This window comes from Dromiciops gliroides, chromosome 5 (assembly GCF_019393635.1).
Source record: "Dromiciops gliroides isolate mDroGli1 chromosome 5, mDroGli1.pri, whole genome shotgun sequence".
Taxonomy (NCBI): domain Eukaryota; kingdom Metazoa; phylum Chordata; class Mammalia; order Microbiotheria; family Microbiotheriidae; genus Dromiciops; species Dromiciops gliroides.
The window spans coordinates 60,716,348-60,732,741 of record NC_057865.1 but is presented as its reverse complement, the minus strand read 5'-3'; the positions used below and the strand labels follow the sequence as shown (position 1 = coordinate 60,732,741).

Genomic DNA, 16,394 nt, shown 5'->3' with positions numbered 1-16,394 from the left:
TTGAACCCTTTCTCAGAGGAATGTTTTTAAATGCATAAAAGAAAATACATAAAATTGCAAAGAAAATCAATTATATTTAAATACAGTTATTAAATACCATTATAAAGATATTTTTAAAGACCAAGTTCACAGGCCCCTAGGCTAAGAACTCCTGTTCTTAAAAACATTTTTTTAAAGAACTGCTACTCTAGAATTTTTAGTTAAAGGACTATTTTGGCTACCTTTGAAGCCCAATGATTGGCATCTTCCTTTGTAATTTATTTTGTCAAAGTATGCAGGGACAGTGCATGGAGAATCTGAAGTGCTTGGGTTCAAATCTCTGATATACACGTTGTATGGCTCGGGCTAAGTTATTCAACCTGTCCGTGCTTCTAAGACCATAAGTTTCAGGGAAGTTGTTGACCTACCGTGGGAGGGGAAGATTCTCAACAACAACACTTTACACTAATGAAGTCACAGGTCTTATCTGTTTTTACCATAGAGGTCCTCCCACAAAGCGTAGTAAGGTAACAAACTGAGATTTGTAAAATGAAAGATGAGTTTATACTGAACTTTATTCTGTTGCCAAAACCTCCGGTCACATTTTTTAGAATGAAGAATGGATCAACTGCTTATGTCAGAAAGGTCTTTGATATATGAGGTGTCCTAAAAGCTTTAGTGCAGCTTTAAATTTTTAATAACATATGCACTGTCGAATAGCTATTAAAGCTTAGAGCTGCACTAAGAGTTTTGTGACACCCTGTATAGTAGTAAGAGTTAGCACAACCAGCAGTGCTGAATGCCTGTTACAGTCTACCTATACAGCACCAAAAAGGTGTCTACACCTACACCAGATGTGTTGTGAATCCAGAGATTTAACAGGCCCATCTTGAGGCAGGCAATCAGTACAGGCCTCTCAACAAACAATATGAGGAAGTCAGGCAGGCATTTGGCATGAGGGAGGTCAGGTAATAGGGGACAGGTGGATAGCTCAGTAAGAGGGAACCAGTTGGAGACAGCGGGTAGTAAGGATCTAGTTACAGGGACTGGGCAAGGAATCAAGGTAAGGACCTGGACACAGGAAACAGGACAGGGACTCGGTGACTGGAACTGCAATACAGGGCTAGTGTTGGGTCACAAGAAACAAGGTAATTCCCCAATGATTAGAACTGTGCTATAACCTCAGAGCAAAACCACCCACAAAACTGACTTGTTCCTTGTATCATCTAACTCCCCTGCCTGGGAGACAGCTACATTCCAGAGCCTAGCATGAGGCAGAGACTGAGCCAGACAGGAGGTAAAGGTGGTGTATGATAAGTGAGACAACATGGAATAATGGAAATAACACTGGAATAGGAGTCAGAAGACCTGTGTCCCGGTTCTGACTCAGCAAATGCTACATGTTTTGTGAATTTAAACTGATCACAGCTTTATGGAGTATAAAGAGTAATAGACTTGGAGTGCAGAGGAACCTGGAGTTTGTATGCTTACTCCAATACTTACTTGCTCTGTGATCATCAGCAAGGCATTTAGCCTCTCTTAGTTTTATTCCTGATCTGTCAAATGGGGATAACATACCAGTAGAACCTACTGAGTTGTTGAGAATCCAATGAGATAAAGTATATAAAGTACTTTGTAAACTTCAAAACCCTACATAAATTTCATTAATTATTCTTTTTCGTTTTTTTAACTGTTTTATGTAAAATGAAAAATTTGGGATGAGGTAATCTTTAAGGACCTTTCCAACTCTTAAATTCTAGGATTCTCTAAATAACCCCAGTTCTGAGAGCTGGAGGGATTCCAACAAAGTTGGTCCTTCATAGAAGGAAAATCAAAAGTACAAAAACAAACCCAGAAAACCACTTACCTGGAAAAAAGATTTGGAAGTGGTGCAAACAAGTGACAGATCTGAAGAAATGAACAAAGAAAAACTGCTTGAGAATTATTGGGCTTCCAAAATATAATGAAGAAGAAAAGACCCTGACTGCTATATTCCAGGAAATAGCAAAAGAACATTTTCCAGTTATATTGAAAATGAGATGGGCAGCTAGGTGACACAGTGGATAAAGCACAGGCCCTGGATTCAGGAGGACCTGAGTTCAAAGCCGGCCTCAGACACTTGACACTTACTAGCTGTGTGACCCTAGGCAAGTCACTTAACCCTTATTGCCTGGCAAAAAAAAGAAAGAAAGAAAATGAGAAACAAAATACAACTTGACCAAATTCACTAGATGTCAAAAGGAGTGAGCACAAAATTCAGCTCAGACAAATCATTGTCAAAACTATAATGACAAGGAAATGGGTTTCTCAACTCTATAGCTAATGGTCCTAATTTTTCCCAGTTTCTAGTATTCCACCATCACCAAATGCCTATTGAACATCTCCACCTGAATGTTCTGCTGGCATCCTACATTCAATATAAAATAAAATAAGATTCCAAAATAAGATTCATTCTCTTCCACTCTCAACCTGTTGTCCCTTCTCCAAACTTCCCTATTTCTCTTGAGGTCATCACCATCCTTTCAATCATGTCTGACTCTCCATGACCCCATGGGGTTTTTCTTAGCAAAGATATCAAAGTGCTTTGCCACTTCCTTCACCACCTCATTTTGTAGAAGAGGAAACTGAGGCAAACAGGGTTTAGGTGACTTGCCCAGAGTCACACAGCTGGTAAGTGTCTGATGCCAGATTTGAACTCAGGTCTTTCTACAGAGCTGGCACTTTATCTACTGTACCACCTAGCTGCCCATGATAACCCTACTAAAAGGCAAAAGAAATTGAAACGTGATCTAGTAGAAAGAACGTTGTTAACTGGGAACAGTTCTTTGCGTTAATTTCTTAACCATTTCCCATTTTTTTTAAACTCTAAAGGATCTTGTCTCTTACATACTTGAATATACACATTCTATGGAATTCTTCCATAGCTTAACATAACCCTATAATTTTCTTTACCAGCCATCCTGATACATCATCATGCTATTATTCTTGCTATTGTTTATTATTACAAAATATTATAGCAACATGTAATAATATATAAGCTTATGTATAAAATATTATATATAATAACAATAACTTATGTTTGACATATTTAAGTTTCTAAAGTATTTTACATATCTTTTTTTTTGCAGCAATCCTGGAAGTTAGATATTGCAAGTATTATTGTCCCTATTTTAAATATGAAAAAACAAAGACTCATAGGTTAAATTATTTGCCCATGGTCATGCAGCTAGTAGGTAGGATCCTGACAGGCAGAATTTGAATTCAGCTCATTCTGACTCAGTCTAGTATTTTGTCTGCTACACCAGAGGTATCAAACATGCCACATGAAGCCCACCACCTCCGCCCCCCTCCAAAGTGAGACCTGAACCAGACTAAAATAAAATTAGGAAATAATTAACTAAAAAAATAAAACATAGATAATACCACATTCTAAAACTATGTCACTGCACATATACAACCTATATCAAATTGTTTACCATCAGGATAAGGGAGAGCAAAGGATTTGGAGCTCAAATTTTAAAATATTAATTAAAACTTATTTTTACATGCAGTAGGGATCCTTATGTACAGATTAGTGATTCTCATTTCTATTTGGCACCACTGTCTGGCTATGAATGCTCTCTTTAAAGGAGGATCAAAGGTGAGGCATCACTTTTTCCAAGTCTATATCACAAGTATCTTATGTTTTTACTTTTGCAATATTTGTACATGATCCTATCTCTTTGATCTGTCAGATCTTTGTCTAAGTTCACTGTACTAAATAATTTTCCCTTTTTAAAGAGAGGAAGTGGACAGTCTGACGACATATTTTTAAAGCCTATTATCTACCAACTTAAAATCAAACTGTATACATCAGGCTCTAAGATTGGTAACTTAAAGGCTTATGTTGGTTGTTGTCCATTCTCAAAGAGGACCAAAATGATCCCTATGTTGGAGTGCATCTGACTGTGGAGTTTCCACACTGGGAATTCCCAATTGATGATATTACAGATGTGGACACATCCCCCCAAAAAAAGATAAAATGTGAAGCCACATGAATGTTTTCCACTCATACAAGACATTGCAGCTCCTTGTTAATGCAATATTATTCAGGTAAAGATAGATACAATTTAATTAAAAGTATTTCCCGAGAATGTCTTTAAGATTCTACTAGGGGAAGGAATCTGTGTACAGCATAACATACTAGAATTCCATTTTACATTTTAATTGTAGAAAAACAAATTCCATTTGTGTTTATTAAAAACATTATTTTAAACCAAGTCAACTCCTTTTTTTTTTTTTAATGAAGATGATGTTTATTTGGCCTTGTCTTTTGACCAGTAGAATTGGCTTAATCTGTTAGTTTCATTTAGGGAATCATAAGCATTTTAGGCCATCTTGGTGCAGTAAAAAAATATCTGAATTTGAAGTCAGGTGACCCAGGAGTTCTGATGCCCCCTCTGTCACTTTGCAGTCTCTGAGACCTTGGGCAAATCCCTTAACTTACTTGAGCCTCAGTGTCTTCATCTGTAAAACAACAGCCTTGGACTAGATGACTTTAATATCCCTCCAGGCTCTAGGTGGATGACTATCCCATGATTATCCCAGCCCTGGCATTTGTTGATAATCACAGGTATAATAAGTCAGTAAGTAAACAAAAAAAGGGGGCAAAACAAAATAAATAAATAAATGGATAGGTGAATGAATGAATGAATGAGTGAACAAAGAAATAAATACATGTGTGTAGATATAGATACATATCAAGCTTGATTTCATTAAGCTGAAGAAAAGGAATAAATGATCTTAAAATATCAGGCTGAGTACATGTTGTTTTTTGTTGTTTTGTTTTTTGAGTACATGTTTTTAGGTATGCTAATAACTCTTAATTAGCTTCAGAAATATCTGAGATAAATTAAATGTTGAGTGCTTTTAGGGCTTGTATTAGTGACCCGTATGTATTCTGTGACTCCATTATGCCAAAATACCTCACTGATGGAGCATCAGTAAATCCAGTGTGGATTTAGCAGGGAAGGAGGGTAAGAGAGAAGAGGTGGTCAATCAGGGCAATTACAAGTTTTCTCTTTTTAACTGTTAGTGGTGGTGATGTGCAGACACAGAACCAGTGAGTCATTCTAAACATTGAGGGTGATTTAATCTTTTAAAAAATTAAATGATTTTCCAATAGCCTAAATGAACTAAACATGGGAACAGTAATTGCCTGTTAGCCAGAAACCAGATTCGTAATATCACAGGGAACTATTGATATTTCTATATTTTGCTGTATCACTTAAAGTTGACCTCAACCAAAAGCTGCATTTGGCTTTGGAGCTTTGAAAGTCCCATGTTTCATTTTGTCTTGAGACAAATAGCAAGTTATGGATTTGTAATGTTGATCATTCTTGAGCAACTGTGGACTGAAGAGCAAAAGGAAACTGAAGTCTTAAAACATAACACTTTTTCCATTTTTTTTTTGTGAGGCAATTGGGATTAAGTGACTTGCCTAGGGTCACACAGCTAGTAAGTGTTAAGTGTCTGAGGCTGGATTTGAACTCAGGTCCTCCTGACTCCAGGGCTGGTGCTCTATCCACTGCACCCCCTAGCTGCCCCACTTTTTCCATTTTAAACAACTACACTTGGCATAGTGCCTGGAACATAGTAGGCACTTAATAAAGGTATATTGATTAAATGATTGAACTGTGTTGGTGACTCTCCACCCAACCAATTTGTTGCTGCTTTGGTGTCCCTAATGGGTAAAAGTTCCATCTGGGCCCTTGAAGAAATAAAATTGCTTTTCTTGATGATTTTGAAATCACAAATGAGCTTTAAAAAGAGGCAAACAAGTCATGAGAAAGGATCTTGGCATTGTTGAGGCAGAGGAAGTCATAGAAATCATGCCAATCATCTTTCTTGTTTTATAGATGAGGAAACTAAGACACTGGAAGACAAAACACCAATTGACAGAATCGGGATTTGAATCCAAGGCTTCTGGTTCCAAATACAAACACTTTCCCACATACTACTATGTGATAGCCTAGTCCATTTATGGATAATATATTAGTGAGAAATGTGAATTATGGAAGCTGACTAAGGAATTATTTGCAATTTATTTGACAAAAAGTATAATCAGTGTAGTGAGAGTTAAGTAAGGATAAATTCCATTCAAAATATGAGTTGGGTTTTTCCAAATGTGCTTTCTCAGAGGCTCTAATGATGAAAAGTGTTCATTCTTGTTGATTAGTGGCCACGTAAAAAGCAGGACCGCACATACCAAATGACAGAACTTGGCCATGAGTCATTCATTCAGACAACCTGTGAAAACTAGAAGTCAATGATAAGCAAACACTGAACTATGAATGAAAATGTCCTATGTTATCAACAACATGGTTGGTTTTGAATGGTTCTCCCTCATTTAAAAAAAACAAACCTGTGGTGTATTGTCCATATGGCATGTTTGCTCTCCAAAGAGACCAATTTATCACGGCTGATTTGTGACCCAGAGTTCTGGGCCCTGTTCTTGTCTAGACGATGTACTTTGCTGTGCATTTGGTCCATTGGCTTCCCGGGCTCCTGTGGGACCACCATGCAGCAATGAACATGATCCAACAGCCTTGTCTGGGCTCCAGGAAGGAGTCTGCTAGACTGCATTCTGTCACTGCACCTGCTAAGTCTTTAAGCTGAGATGTTAATAGAGCACTGCTTTGCTTCCAGTGCTAGCCATCGTGGAACTCATTTGGAAAGAGGCAGTTGGGAAATGTTCGCAATGGCTCTGTCCTCGCTGCCGACTATAAAGAATTGCTCTACAGTCAAGTCCGGACTCTAGCCCAAAGTGGAAGTAATATTTTCCCCCTTCCTGCAGACCAAAATCCAAGAGGTGACACAAGAAAATGAATATTGTCCTTTTCTGAGCTGCCATTCGAAATTAATTATAAGCAAGTGGAAGAAAAAGGTTCTTTAGATTATATGTTCAGAAGCTACATCAGCTATACATGACCACTGGGAGCATCTGTGATTTGTCAGCCTGCAGCGGGAGCTTCCTCCCTCCACCTTCTGTGACTTGGTAGATAAGCCATAGGGAGCTGCTTTAGGCATGTAGAGGTTAAGTGATTTGCCCAGAGTCACACAGCTAGTACATGTCAGAGGCTAGATTTGAGCACAGATCTTTCTGACTGAATGCCCAGCAGCACCTCTTCCATTATGCCATGGGCATTTTCACTGGCCATCCCTCAGGCATAAAATTCCTCTTCATCTTCCCCTCTGGACTTAAGTCCCTGCTAAAATGCCACCTTCTACAAGAAGTCTTTCTCAATCCCCAGTGCCTTCTGTCTGTTGACAGTCTCCTACTTGTGTGTATTGCTTGTTTGCATGCTCTATCCTGCATGAGATGCTGAGTGTAAGGGCTAAAATTCTAGCCATACTGTCTAAAATATCTAATGGGTGGTTGCCAATAAATTATAAGCTTTAGCAAGAGTTAGGCTGTTAAGCATTTATTAAGGAGAATAAGAATTTGGTAAATAGAGAGAGAAAGGCCTAGATTCATCTATCTATTAAAGGGAGAGAGCATTCCTAGCTTCCTTCTCCACCAGAATCCTCAGGAAAGAGAGTGAGCCAGCGCCAGCCTCCCCCTTCCTCCTCCCACAAGCCAACGACACCAAAGAAAGCCACATGGTCCTGCCCTCAGAGGCCCTCTCATCATGTTGGAGCTTTCCTACAGTAAGTCTCCAGAAGGTGGCGTCATTCCAATCGTTACACTGAGTTCTTTGAGGGCAGGGACTATCTTTTGCCTTTCTTGTATACCTAGCACTTAACACAGTACCTGGCACATAGAACTCACTTAATAAATGTTTATTGATTGACTGTCAGTCATTTTTTAAAATGTAGTTGTTTAGGGTATTTTAAAATAATGGACTGTACTGAAAAAAGTGATTATAGCTAGTATAGCATGACATCATCAGTTTTCTCATCTGTAAAATGGGCAGGTTAATAGATCAGGGTTCTTAACCTGTGAATTTGAAAAATACAGTATGATAGCTGTATTTCATTATATTTGGTTTACTTTTAAATCCTGTTTTATTTTGTACACTTAAAAAAACATTCAAGAAAGGGGTCCATAAGCTTGACCAGACAGCTTCCAAAAGGGCCAGTGATAGAGCAAGTTTAAGAACCTCTGAACTTCATGATCTCTAAAGTTTCTTACAGGTTTAAATGCTGTGACTGTGATTTTTTTTTGGGGGGGGGGGTAGCAATGAGGGTTAAGTGACTTGCCCAAGGTCACACAGCTAGTTAACTATCAAGTGACTGAGGTCGAATTTGAACTCAGGTCCTCCTGAATCCAAGGCCAATGCTTTATCCACTGCACCACCCAGCTGACCCCTACTGTGTGATTTTTATGACTCGTTTTCTAAACCTCATCCTGTTACATCTGGAAACCATTTATTCATAAGCTGATTCTTAATTTGGCTCCATTACTTCTCTGTTTGTTTAAGAATCTGGAAGAAGGTAGACGTGATTTGATCTTACAAGCCGTGTAAACCAAAAAGGATTGAATATATTTAACTACAATTGGATGGGATCCTGTGTTTGGTATTAGTGGGACTTGCCTTAAGAAAATCAAACATAGGAAAATTCAAAGTTTTGCCATAAATAAACTAGGAAGTTGTTCTTGATCTTACACAAGGACATTGTTAACCTATTGACATAAACATTTTCAAGAACTCATTGATTGCATGAAGTGAGGCATACCTGTATGAGTATATAGGATCAGGATTTAGAAGGGTTTGGGGAGCTTAGGGAACTGACAAAAAGCAAGGAGAGCGAAGTTTAGTGAGGATTCAGGGTGGGGGTGGCGTATGGGAAGGGGGTTGATGGTGCAGCTATGCAGATGGGACCTGGTACTCTAAAATGCAGCTACAGAAATTCTAAGAGGAATAGTGCCTAACATTAACCCCAAGTCAGCCAAGGTAGCATGGAGATTTCCCAAGCAAACACTACGTGTATGTGCATGTGTGTGTGACTGACTGAGATTTACAAAACAAACTAAATGGAGAAGTGTGTGGGGGTATGGTTGTGTGAGTATGTAGCACTGAGATTTATCACACAAACACAACATGAGGATGTGTATGTAGGACTGAGCTTTACCAAGCAAACACTATGTGGGTGGGGAGATAGCAAATGATAATGTTGCCTTAGATCCTGCCTGGAAGACTGTTCATTTCTAGACCCCAAAGCCAAATTTGATTTATTTGAACAAATATTAACTTGTTCAGAAGTAGAAATACAAAACCAAAAATGAAACAATCCCTCCCCAAGAAGGGACAAGTTTAGGGGATGGGGATCATGATCCATTTTGGACATGTTGAAGTTGAGATCATAAATGCCTACTATGTATCATGCAATGGAAATACAATGGCAAAAATGAAATAGTTCCTTCCCTCAGAGAACTTATATTATTTTAAGCAGATAACATGTGTAGATTTTTTTTTAAGTTATTCGAGAGGGGGGAAACTAACAGCCAGAGGAATCAGGAAAGGCTTTGTGTACGAGGTGACACTTGTCAGCAGGTGAACATACAGCAGGCAAGTGGTAATATGAGATAGGAGTTCCAGAAAAGGATTAAAGCTGGAGAAACAGACAGACAGATGGAGAGATAGAAGACATTCACATATAGTTATATGTAGCGGTAATAATTGAATATGTCGGGGGCAGCTAGGTGGCACAGTGGATAGAGCACCGGCCCTGGAGTCAGGAGGACCTGAGTTCAAATCCGGCCTCAGACAGTTAACACTTACCAGCTGTGTGACCCTGGGCAAGTCACTTAATCCCAATTGCCTCACCAAAAAAAAAAAAAAAAAGAATATGTGGAAGTTTGATGAAATCACTTTGGGAGAGAAAGTATGATGAATATAAGAAGACCTACAGCTTGGGGCCAGGGGGTGAATGATGAATCAGCCACAGAAACTGAGGACTGTCTAGACAGGCCAGAGAGACAACAGAGAACAAGGTCACAAAAGCCAAGGGAGGAGTGAATGTTCAGGAGGAAGAGGGTAGTCAACAGGAGCTGCAAAGAAGTATGAAGCCTCAGAAAATGACATTGGATAGATCGGTTTAAAAATGTCAGAGAGAGCAGTTTCATTAGAGTTGTAGAATAGAAAGCTAAACTGTAAGTAATTGAGAGGTGAATTATGCGAAAGAAATGGAAACAGGAAGAGTGAATGACTCTAGGGACTTGGCAGTGAAATAATAATAGCTAGCATTTATTTGAAAACATGAAAAGACAACTTGAAAAGGGACAGCATCTTGAAGGTTTTTAGGTCTCTGGGGATGGATGATATTTTGGAAGGACAAAAGGGAGGACCTGCTTACCTCCCTAAACTAGAACTTCAAGTAATTGTGTTGGGATAGCCATCCCTAATAACTCCTCTCCTTCATATACCCCATGCTCTGGTCAAACTTGATTTCTCATTGTTCATAAACACAGCTCATGTTTTTCTGTCTTAATGTCTTGGCTGATCCTATCCATTATACCCAGAATTCCCTCCTGTACCAGGCCCCCATTGAAATCCTTACCAGCTTAAAAACCAACTCTGCAAATACCCTCCCTGATCTCCCTAGTGAAAAATTCTTTATCTTCTTGGACCTAGCTATGAACCTCTTTTTTTGGCACCTGTGTTTTGCTTTGTATTTTAATGGTTTGTTTACAGATTTCTGTAATCTCCTTAATGTCAAGGACAATCTCCTTTCTTTGTATCCTCAGTACCTGGTGCAGGGCTTTGCACACCAGATGCTTAATAAATGTGTGTTGAAAATATGTTGTTGATGAATATTTCTAAACAATATGGGGCCTTCTGTGCCTTTATATTCAGTTGGCTTCTTGGTGTATATTCTAAAAACTACATACTCCCTAAGCAATGACTTGTTTAATAGTACAGTGAAAAAGTTGGTCACCATTTATCTATTTTATGAGCACAAATACACTTTTGGACTTTTGAGTTTAGGAGCAAAATTAAATTCAGAGGTAATTGCCCAATTTGGATGAATTTTAAATCCCTTTTAGAGATACAGTGTTTCTCCTAATTCCCATCCCCATCATCATCATCACCACTTGCCCAACCCTTGCCTCATTCCAAAGTAGTGCTTTCAGTGGTTTAATTGTTTACACCTTACAGTATAATTTTTATGTGCTGGGGTGTAATAATTTAAAGATAAAAATTACATAAATTGATCATTTTAGTAGATTTGTTTATATTAAATTTACCCAGATTTGTCTGATACTCTAGCATCATTTTAAAGTAGGAAAATGTCCTTAAAATACAACTTCCAGAGTATTTAAAATAAACTTAATCTTTTCAACACTCCATAAATTGACCTTAACTTTACCACACCATTAACAGCAATTTTTCCAACAGGAAAAGACATCATTCAACAATTATATCACTGCAGTAAATTTTTCTGTTTTTTTAATAGCAGATATATGTCATCTTTTTTTTCTTCCATAAATATTATGCATTTGTTATGACCACCATGAATAAAAATCTTAGCCTTCTTTTCCATATAAATCACATAGGTTTCTATTTTTTCTCCCAGGCCAGGGTTATCATATTTAAAGCACCTGGAGGCTCTAGGCATTAGCTGACAGTGGTGCTTGGAAGAGTGAGTGGCCATGGAGTAAATTTTGAAATTTGCATTAAAGGTGTGTGTGTCTGTCTGTCTGTCTCTGTGTGTGTCTGTCTCTGTATGTATATGTTGTAAAAGTCCCCACCTGGGGCTGAAAGCACAGACAAAACATTTCCTTGGGTAACATGATGACATCTAAGATTTTCCAGTCACATTTGAACAGAACATATTTATGCAGCTATATGAAGCTGCTTGACATGTAGCGACTTAGTTGGTGACTTATGTATGATGTAGCTCAGCTCCTTTTTTAATATTATTTTGTTTTAAGCTGTGATACATAATCAATGAAGTTTGAGTGGTTTTTTATTGTTCTCTGAAAAAATAACAGTCTTGTTTTTCATGCAATTTTTGGAGATTTTCTCCATTGTCATCATCCATAACTAATTGTCACTGAATGTCCAGTCTGTGGGATGTTGTATAGAATGTGCTTGAAAATGGAATTCAGTAAAAAGAATCTTTCTGTAGCATCAGGGAGTTTGGTTTCTAAGATGAATAATACATTGTTTAGGAGACACTGATTGGAACTGCCCAACAGGAAATTCAGTGTTTTGTTCAAATATGAGATAGTTAACTCTAACATTTTCATTTTTAAGAGGGTGTGTGTGTGATGGGAGACTACAATTATTGTCACTTTAACGGGTTCCCATACAAATCTATGGCCAATGTCTTCTTTATATTTTTAGTGTGGAGGTGAGAAACCTTTTTTTTTTTTAAGTGAGAGACTCTACTAATAGGAAAAAAATAAAGTCCATATAAAGCAAAATTAGATTCTTCAATAAATACCTCTTGCTTCACTATTTCAAGGATATGTGATTTTTTAAATGTCATTTCTCCCTATGCCCACACAGACTCAACCCATCCATGCTTAGTTGAGGAGCTTTATGAGTTCCTATGACCTAAAAAATGCATCACCTTGTGGCCAACTTTCTGGTGATGTCTCTCTGAATTTATTACTAAGCAGATCCTTGGATGACAGACTTTGTATGCTCTGTTGCCAGAATCCTACACAAAACATGTATAGCATGGTAGGACCTGTAAGAATGCAAGGTTCACATCACACTACAATGAGGCATCAGAACAGGATTTTAAGGAAAGATTCACTAAAGAACAAATTTGTTTAAAATTTGGTTCCATATTATGGTCACTTAAGGTCTAATACAGAGACAAAGCTTCAATATTTGCTAAAGATCTGAGAGACAGACAGACAGACAGAGAGAGATCAAAGTCATGCTATTTTAAGGGATGGGTGGAGAGCGGAAAAGAGAAATAAAGACCAAAGTTTTCTTAAGTGGCTAAACGCTGACATTTGCTGTTCATAAAGTTTAGAAGCAGCTTTATTCTTGAAGTCTTTCATTTTCAGTTGGGGAAAATAAAAACACAACAAACTCTTTATTCCAGGGAGTATAGCAGTTCACTTTGAAGCAGAAAAGATCTAATCTCATAAAGTAGCATCTCTATCTTGTGGCCTTTTATGATATTATTGATTAAAAAATTAAAAGTTTTTGGGAGGCAACTGCATAATTTGAATCATCTCTTGGTATTTGTCCTAAGGGCTGGATGAAATGAAGGAGAAGGCTGGAAACTGCTTAAGAAAGAGGAAAAGGAAGAGATGATAGAATAAGAACTGCTCTTATACTCTCTCCTCTACCTGAAAGAAATTCTGTCTTTGCCTTTTTTTCCATCTAGAGCCAGCCTATTCATCAGCATTTTTAAGAGTTAGATGTTCTTCCTAGTTTGACCAAGTTCTAGCTCAGAAGCTAGAAACAGAAGTGAGCCTTCTTAATGTTGAGTGTTACATATTCTTTCCACAAAGTGACCTTCATTTCATCTACTTTAGTAACTGAGCCACATGTCACTAAATGCCTCAGCCCAGTTTTTTTAAAAAGGTGCTTTTAATGGCATGGTAGGTAAGACCTTCATTAAGGTTAATATCTAGCTTAGAGTTGGTACTTGGAGAAAGTAAATGAAGGAGAATGACTTTCAAAGAATTATGGAGGGGGTAGCTAGGTGGCGCAGTGCATAAAGCACCGGCCCTGGATTCAGGAGGACCTGAGTTTCAAATCTGACCTCAGACACTTGACACTTGCTAGCTGTGTGACCCTGGGCAAGTCACTTAACCCTCATTGCCCTGCAAAAACAAAAAAAAAAAAGAATTATGGAAAAGCCATCATCATGTGTTTGGGCAGTTACCTTGTCTTCTGTACAAGATTTATAACTCTACAAAGCAATGTGGACATTTTCCACTAATATAAAGCTCTGTGAAGGCAAAAAGAAGTGCAACTTGTGTGTATCACAAGTTTAACCCAGACCTGGTTTTCAGCAACAACAAACATAGCTATTTTCTGTAAATAAGCCCTTACAGAAGCCTTTTCTGTGTACACACATCAGATGAAAGGGTGTTGCCCCTTTGATCTTCATGAATATCTCCTGCCTGAATAATTTCTCTCTCCTCTTTCTCTCCAATACAGTACATTGTGGAATGCCATGGGGTTACCCTTCTTCCTCAGTTTTTGGGCATGTATCGCCTTAATGTTGATGGAGTGGAAATATACGTGATCGTTACAAGAAATGTGTTCAGCCACCGTTTATCTGTGTATAGGAAATATGATTTAAAGGTGAGAACCATCTTGTGATTTAAGGGTAGTCATCATTCACTTCTATTCAATTTAACATTTATTAGACAATTGTATGTACGTAGGTATGTATGTATTAGATACATGTATAAATCACTGTTGCAAGCTCTGGGGATGCAAAGACAAAACCAATCTTTGCCCTGCCCTCAAAGGGCTTATTTTCTTCACCAGTTCATTTCATGTTCCTCAGTCCAAATTTTCAATGTCAACAATAAGTCAGCAAACATTTATTAAATACCTCATATACAAAGCACTGTGCTAAGTATTGGGAGATATAAAGAAAGGCAAAACATAGTCCCTGCTCTCAAGGAGCTGACAATTTAATGGGGGAGAAAAGATTCAAACAGCTATGTACAAACAAGATATATACAGGATACTTTGGAGCTCATGTCAGAGGGAAGATGCTATCCATTTGGGTTTGGGTTGGAGAGAGAGGAGTCCTTCCCATCACAGGACAGAAAGTCTAGAAAACTAGAATGACTAATCATTGTGAGCTCTACCTAAAGACATTTTTACAAGTTATTCATGTAGGAGCAAACAGCAGCTTTGGTTGGAAAGGGAAGGGGCAACACGCATTTATTAAGCATCTACTATGTGTCAGACACTGTACTAAATGCTTTACAGATGTTATCTCATTTGATCCTCACAACAACCTAGGGAGGGAACTGCTATTGTTATCCTCATTTTACTTTTGAGGAAACTGAGGCAGAAAATGTCAAATGACTTATCAAGGGCCACATGGCTATTAAGTGCTTAAAACCTGATTTGAATTCAACTATTCTTTACTCCAGGCCCAGTAATCTATCTACTACAACACCTAGCTGCCTGGGTGGGGAAAGATGCTTGCTAAACTAGAGTAGATGCTAATGGATGAAAATGAAGCCATGGCTAAATTTTTTTAAAAAGAATATTTCACCAAGGTTAGGGGGTTGCAGGTAATAGGGGCTTAATTATATCTCAAGTGTTTCAGAAGGCACTATGGAAAGTGAGGTGGCACAATAGATAGTGTGCAAGGCACAAGACTCATCTTCCTGAGTTAAAATCCAGCCTCAGACACTTACTAGCTGTGTGACCTTGGGCAAGTGACTTGCCTCAGTTTCCTCATCTGTAAAATGAGCCAGAGAAGGAAATGGCAAACTACTCCAGTATCTTTGCCAGGAAAACCCCAAATAGGGTCAAAGAGAGTTATGACATGACTGAAAAATGACTGACCAACAACAAATGGAAAGCTAGTGTCCATTTTCACTAGGCTACTTGCTATATTTTAAAAAAACAATTAAGCTTCCTAATTCCAACATCCCTTTTTGTAGGTAGAATAGCTATGTGTTGTTTATTCAGTTTCTGTAAATATTCAGTTCTGGCCAAGTTTTCTTAAATGGAATAGAGTTCTCACTGTTTGTACCACTTTCATGACCCAGACATATGATAAAAACCTTTAATTTTACTTGTTTCCTTTCATCATTTTTCACTGTACATTCATTAAAACTTGGCAGATTTGCCTTCCAGGCACATGATTTTTAGCTACTTGGAAATGAAGCTTCACTGAGAATCAAAAACTAGGCATGTTTGGGGGAGAAAAGCCAAAAACAAAAACGTTTGGTTAGATAGCCTGGGGTATGGAGTGTAAGAAAACAGTTTTTCTTGTGCCTAATATTATCAGTTCTGTTCAGCTGTTAAAAGTCCCCATTAAAAAAAGTTCAACTTAGAAATATTAATAGTTGGGAACTCAGTTGCAAAGGGAGACATTCAAGACGTTTGTAGAAGAGCCACACCAGGCTGCCTGGTATTGCAGTAGTGGCATTGATATGGTCTCTCTCTTCCCTCTCCTTCCCTGCATAAACATCAGGTTCTTGGACCATTGCAAGGTCCTTTTAAATGACCAGTGGTCTTAGGAAGCTAAGAACCACTGGGCTAGAGACTTGACAGTTGGTAGCTTCATAATCCCATTGCTCCTGTCTACTCTTATGTGAATTAAGATGGATCTTAAGTTCCTTATCTGGAACAGAACACAAGACACTTTATTGTTTTCTTATCAGGTAGGCTCAACTTTAAATGATAGGTAGCATTTATGTGGATATCTAAATTAATCTAAAAAGTCATTGTGGGGGCAGCTAGGTGGCGCAGTGGATAAAG

At 38.1% G+C, this 16,394-nt stretch overlaps 1 protein-coding gene across 3 annotated transcripts in view; it reads left to right on the top strand.

The window, feature by feature from the left end:
* PIP4K2A (phosphatidylinositol-5-phosphate 4-kinase type 2 alpha) overlaps window positions 1-16,394 on the top strand; it is a 198,952-nt gene that overhangs the window by 147,315 nt on the left and 35,243 nt on the right. For all 3 annotated transcript variants that reach the window (XM_043966474.1, XM_043966475.1, XM_043966476.1), the window contains one exon: window positions 14,097-14,243. In XM_043966474.1, the coding sequence (XP_043822409.1) occupies window positions 14,097-14,243 (147 nt within the window). The remainder of the gene's footprint in view (window positions 1-14,096; window positions 14,244-16,394) is intronic.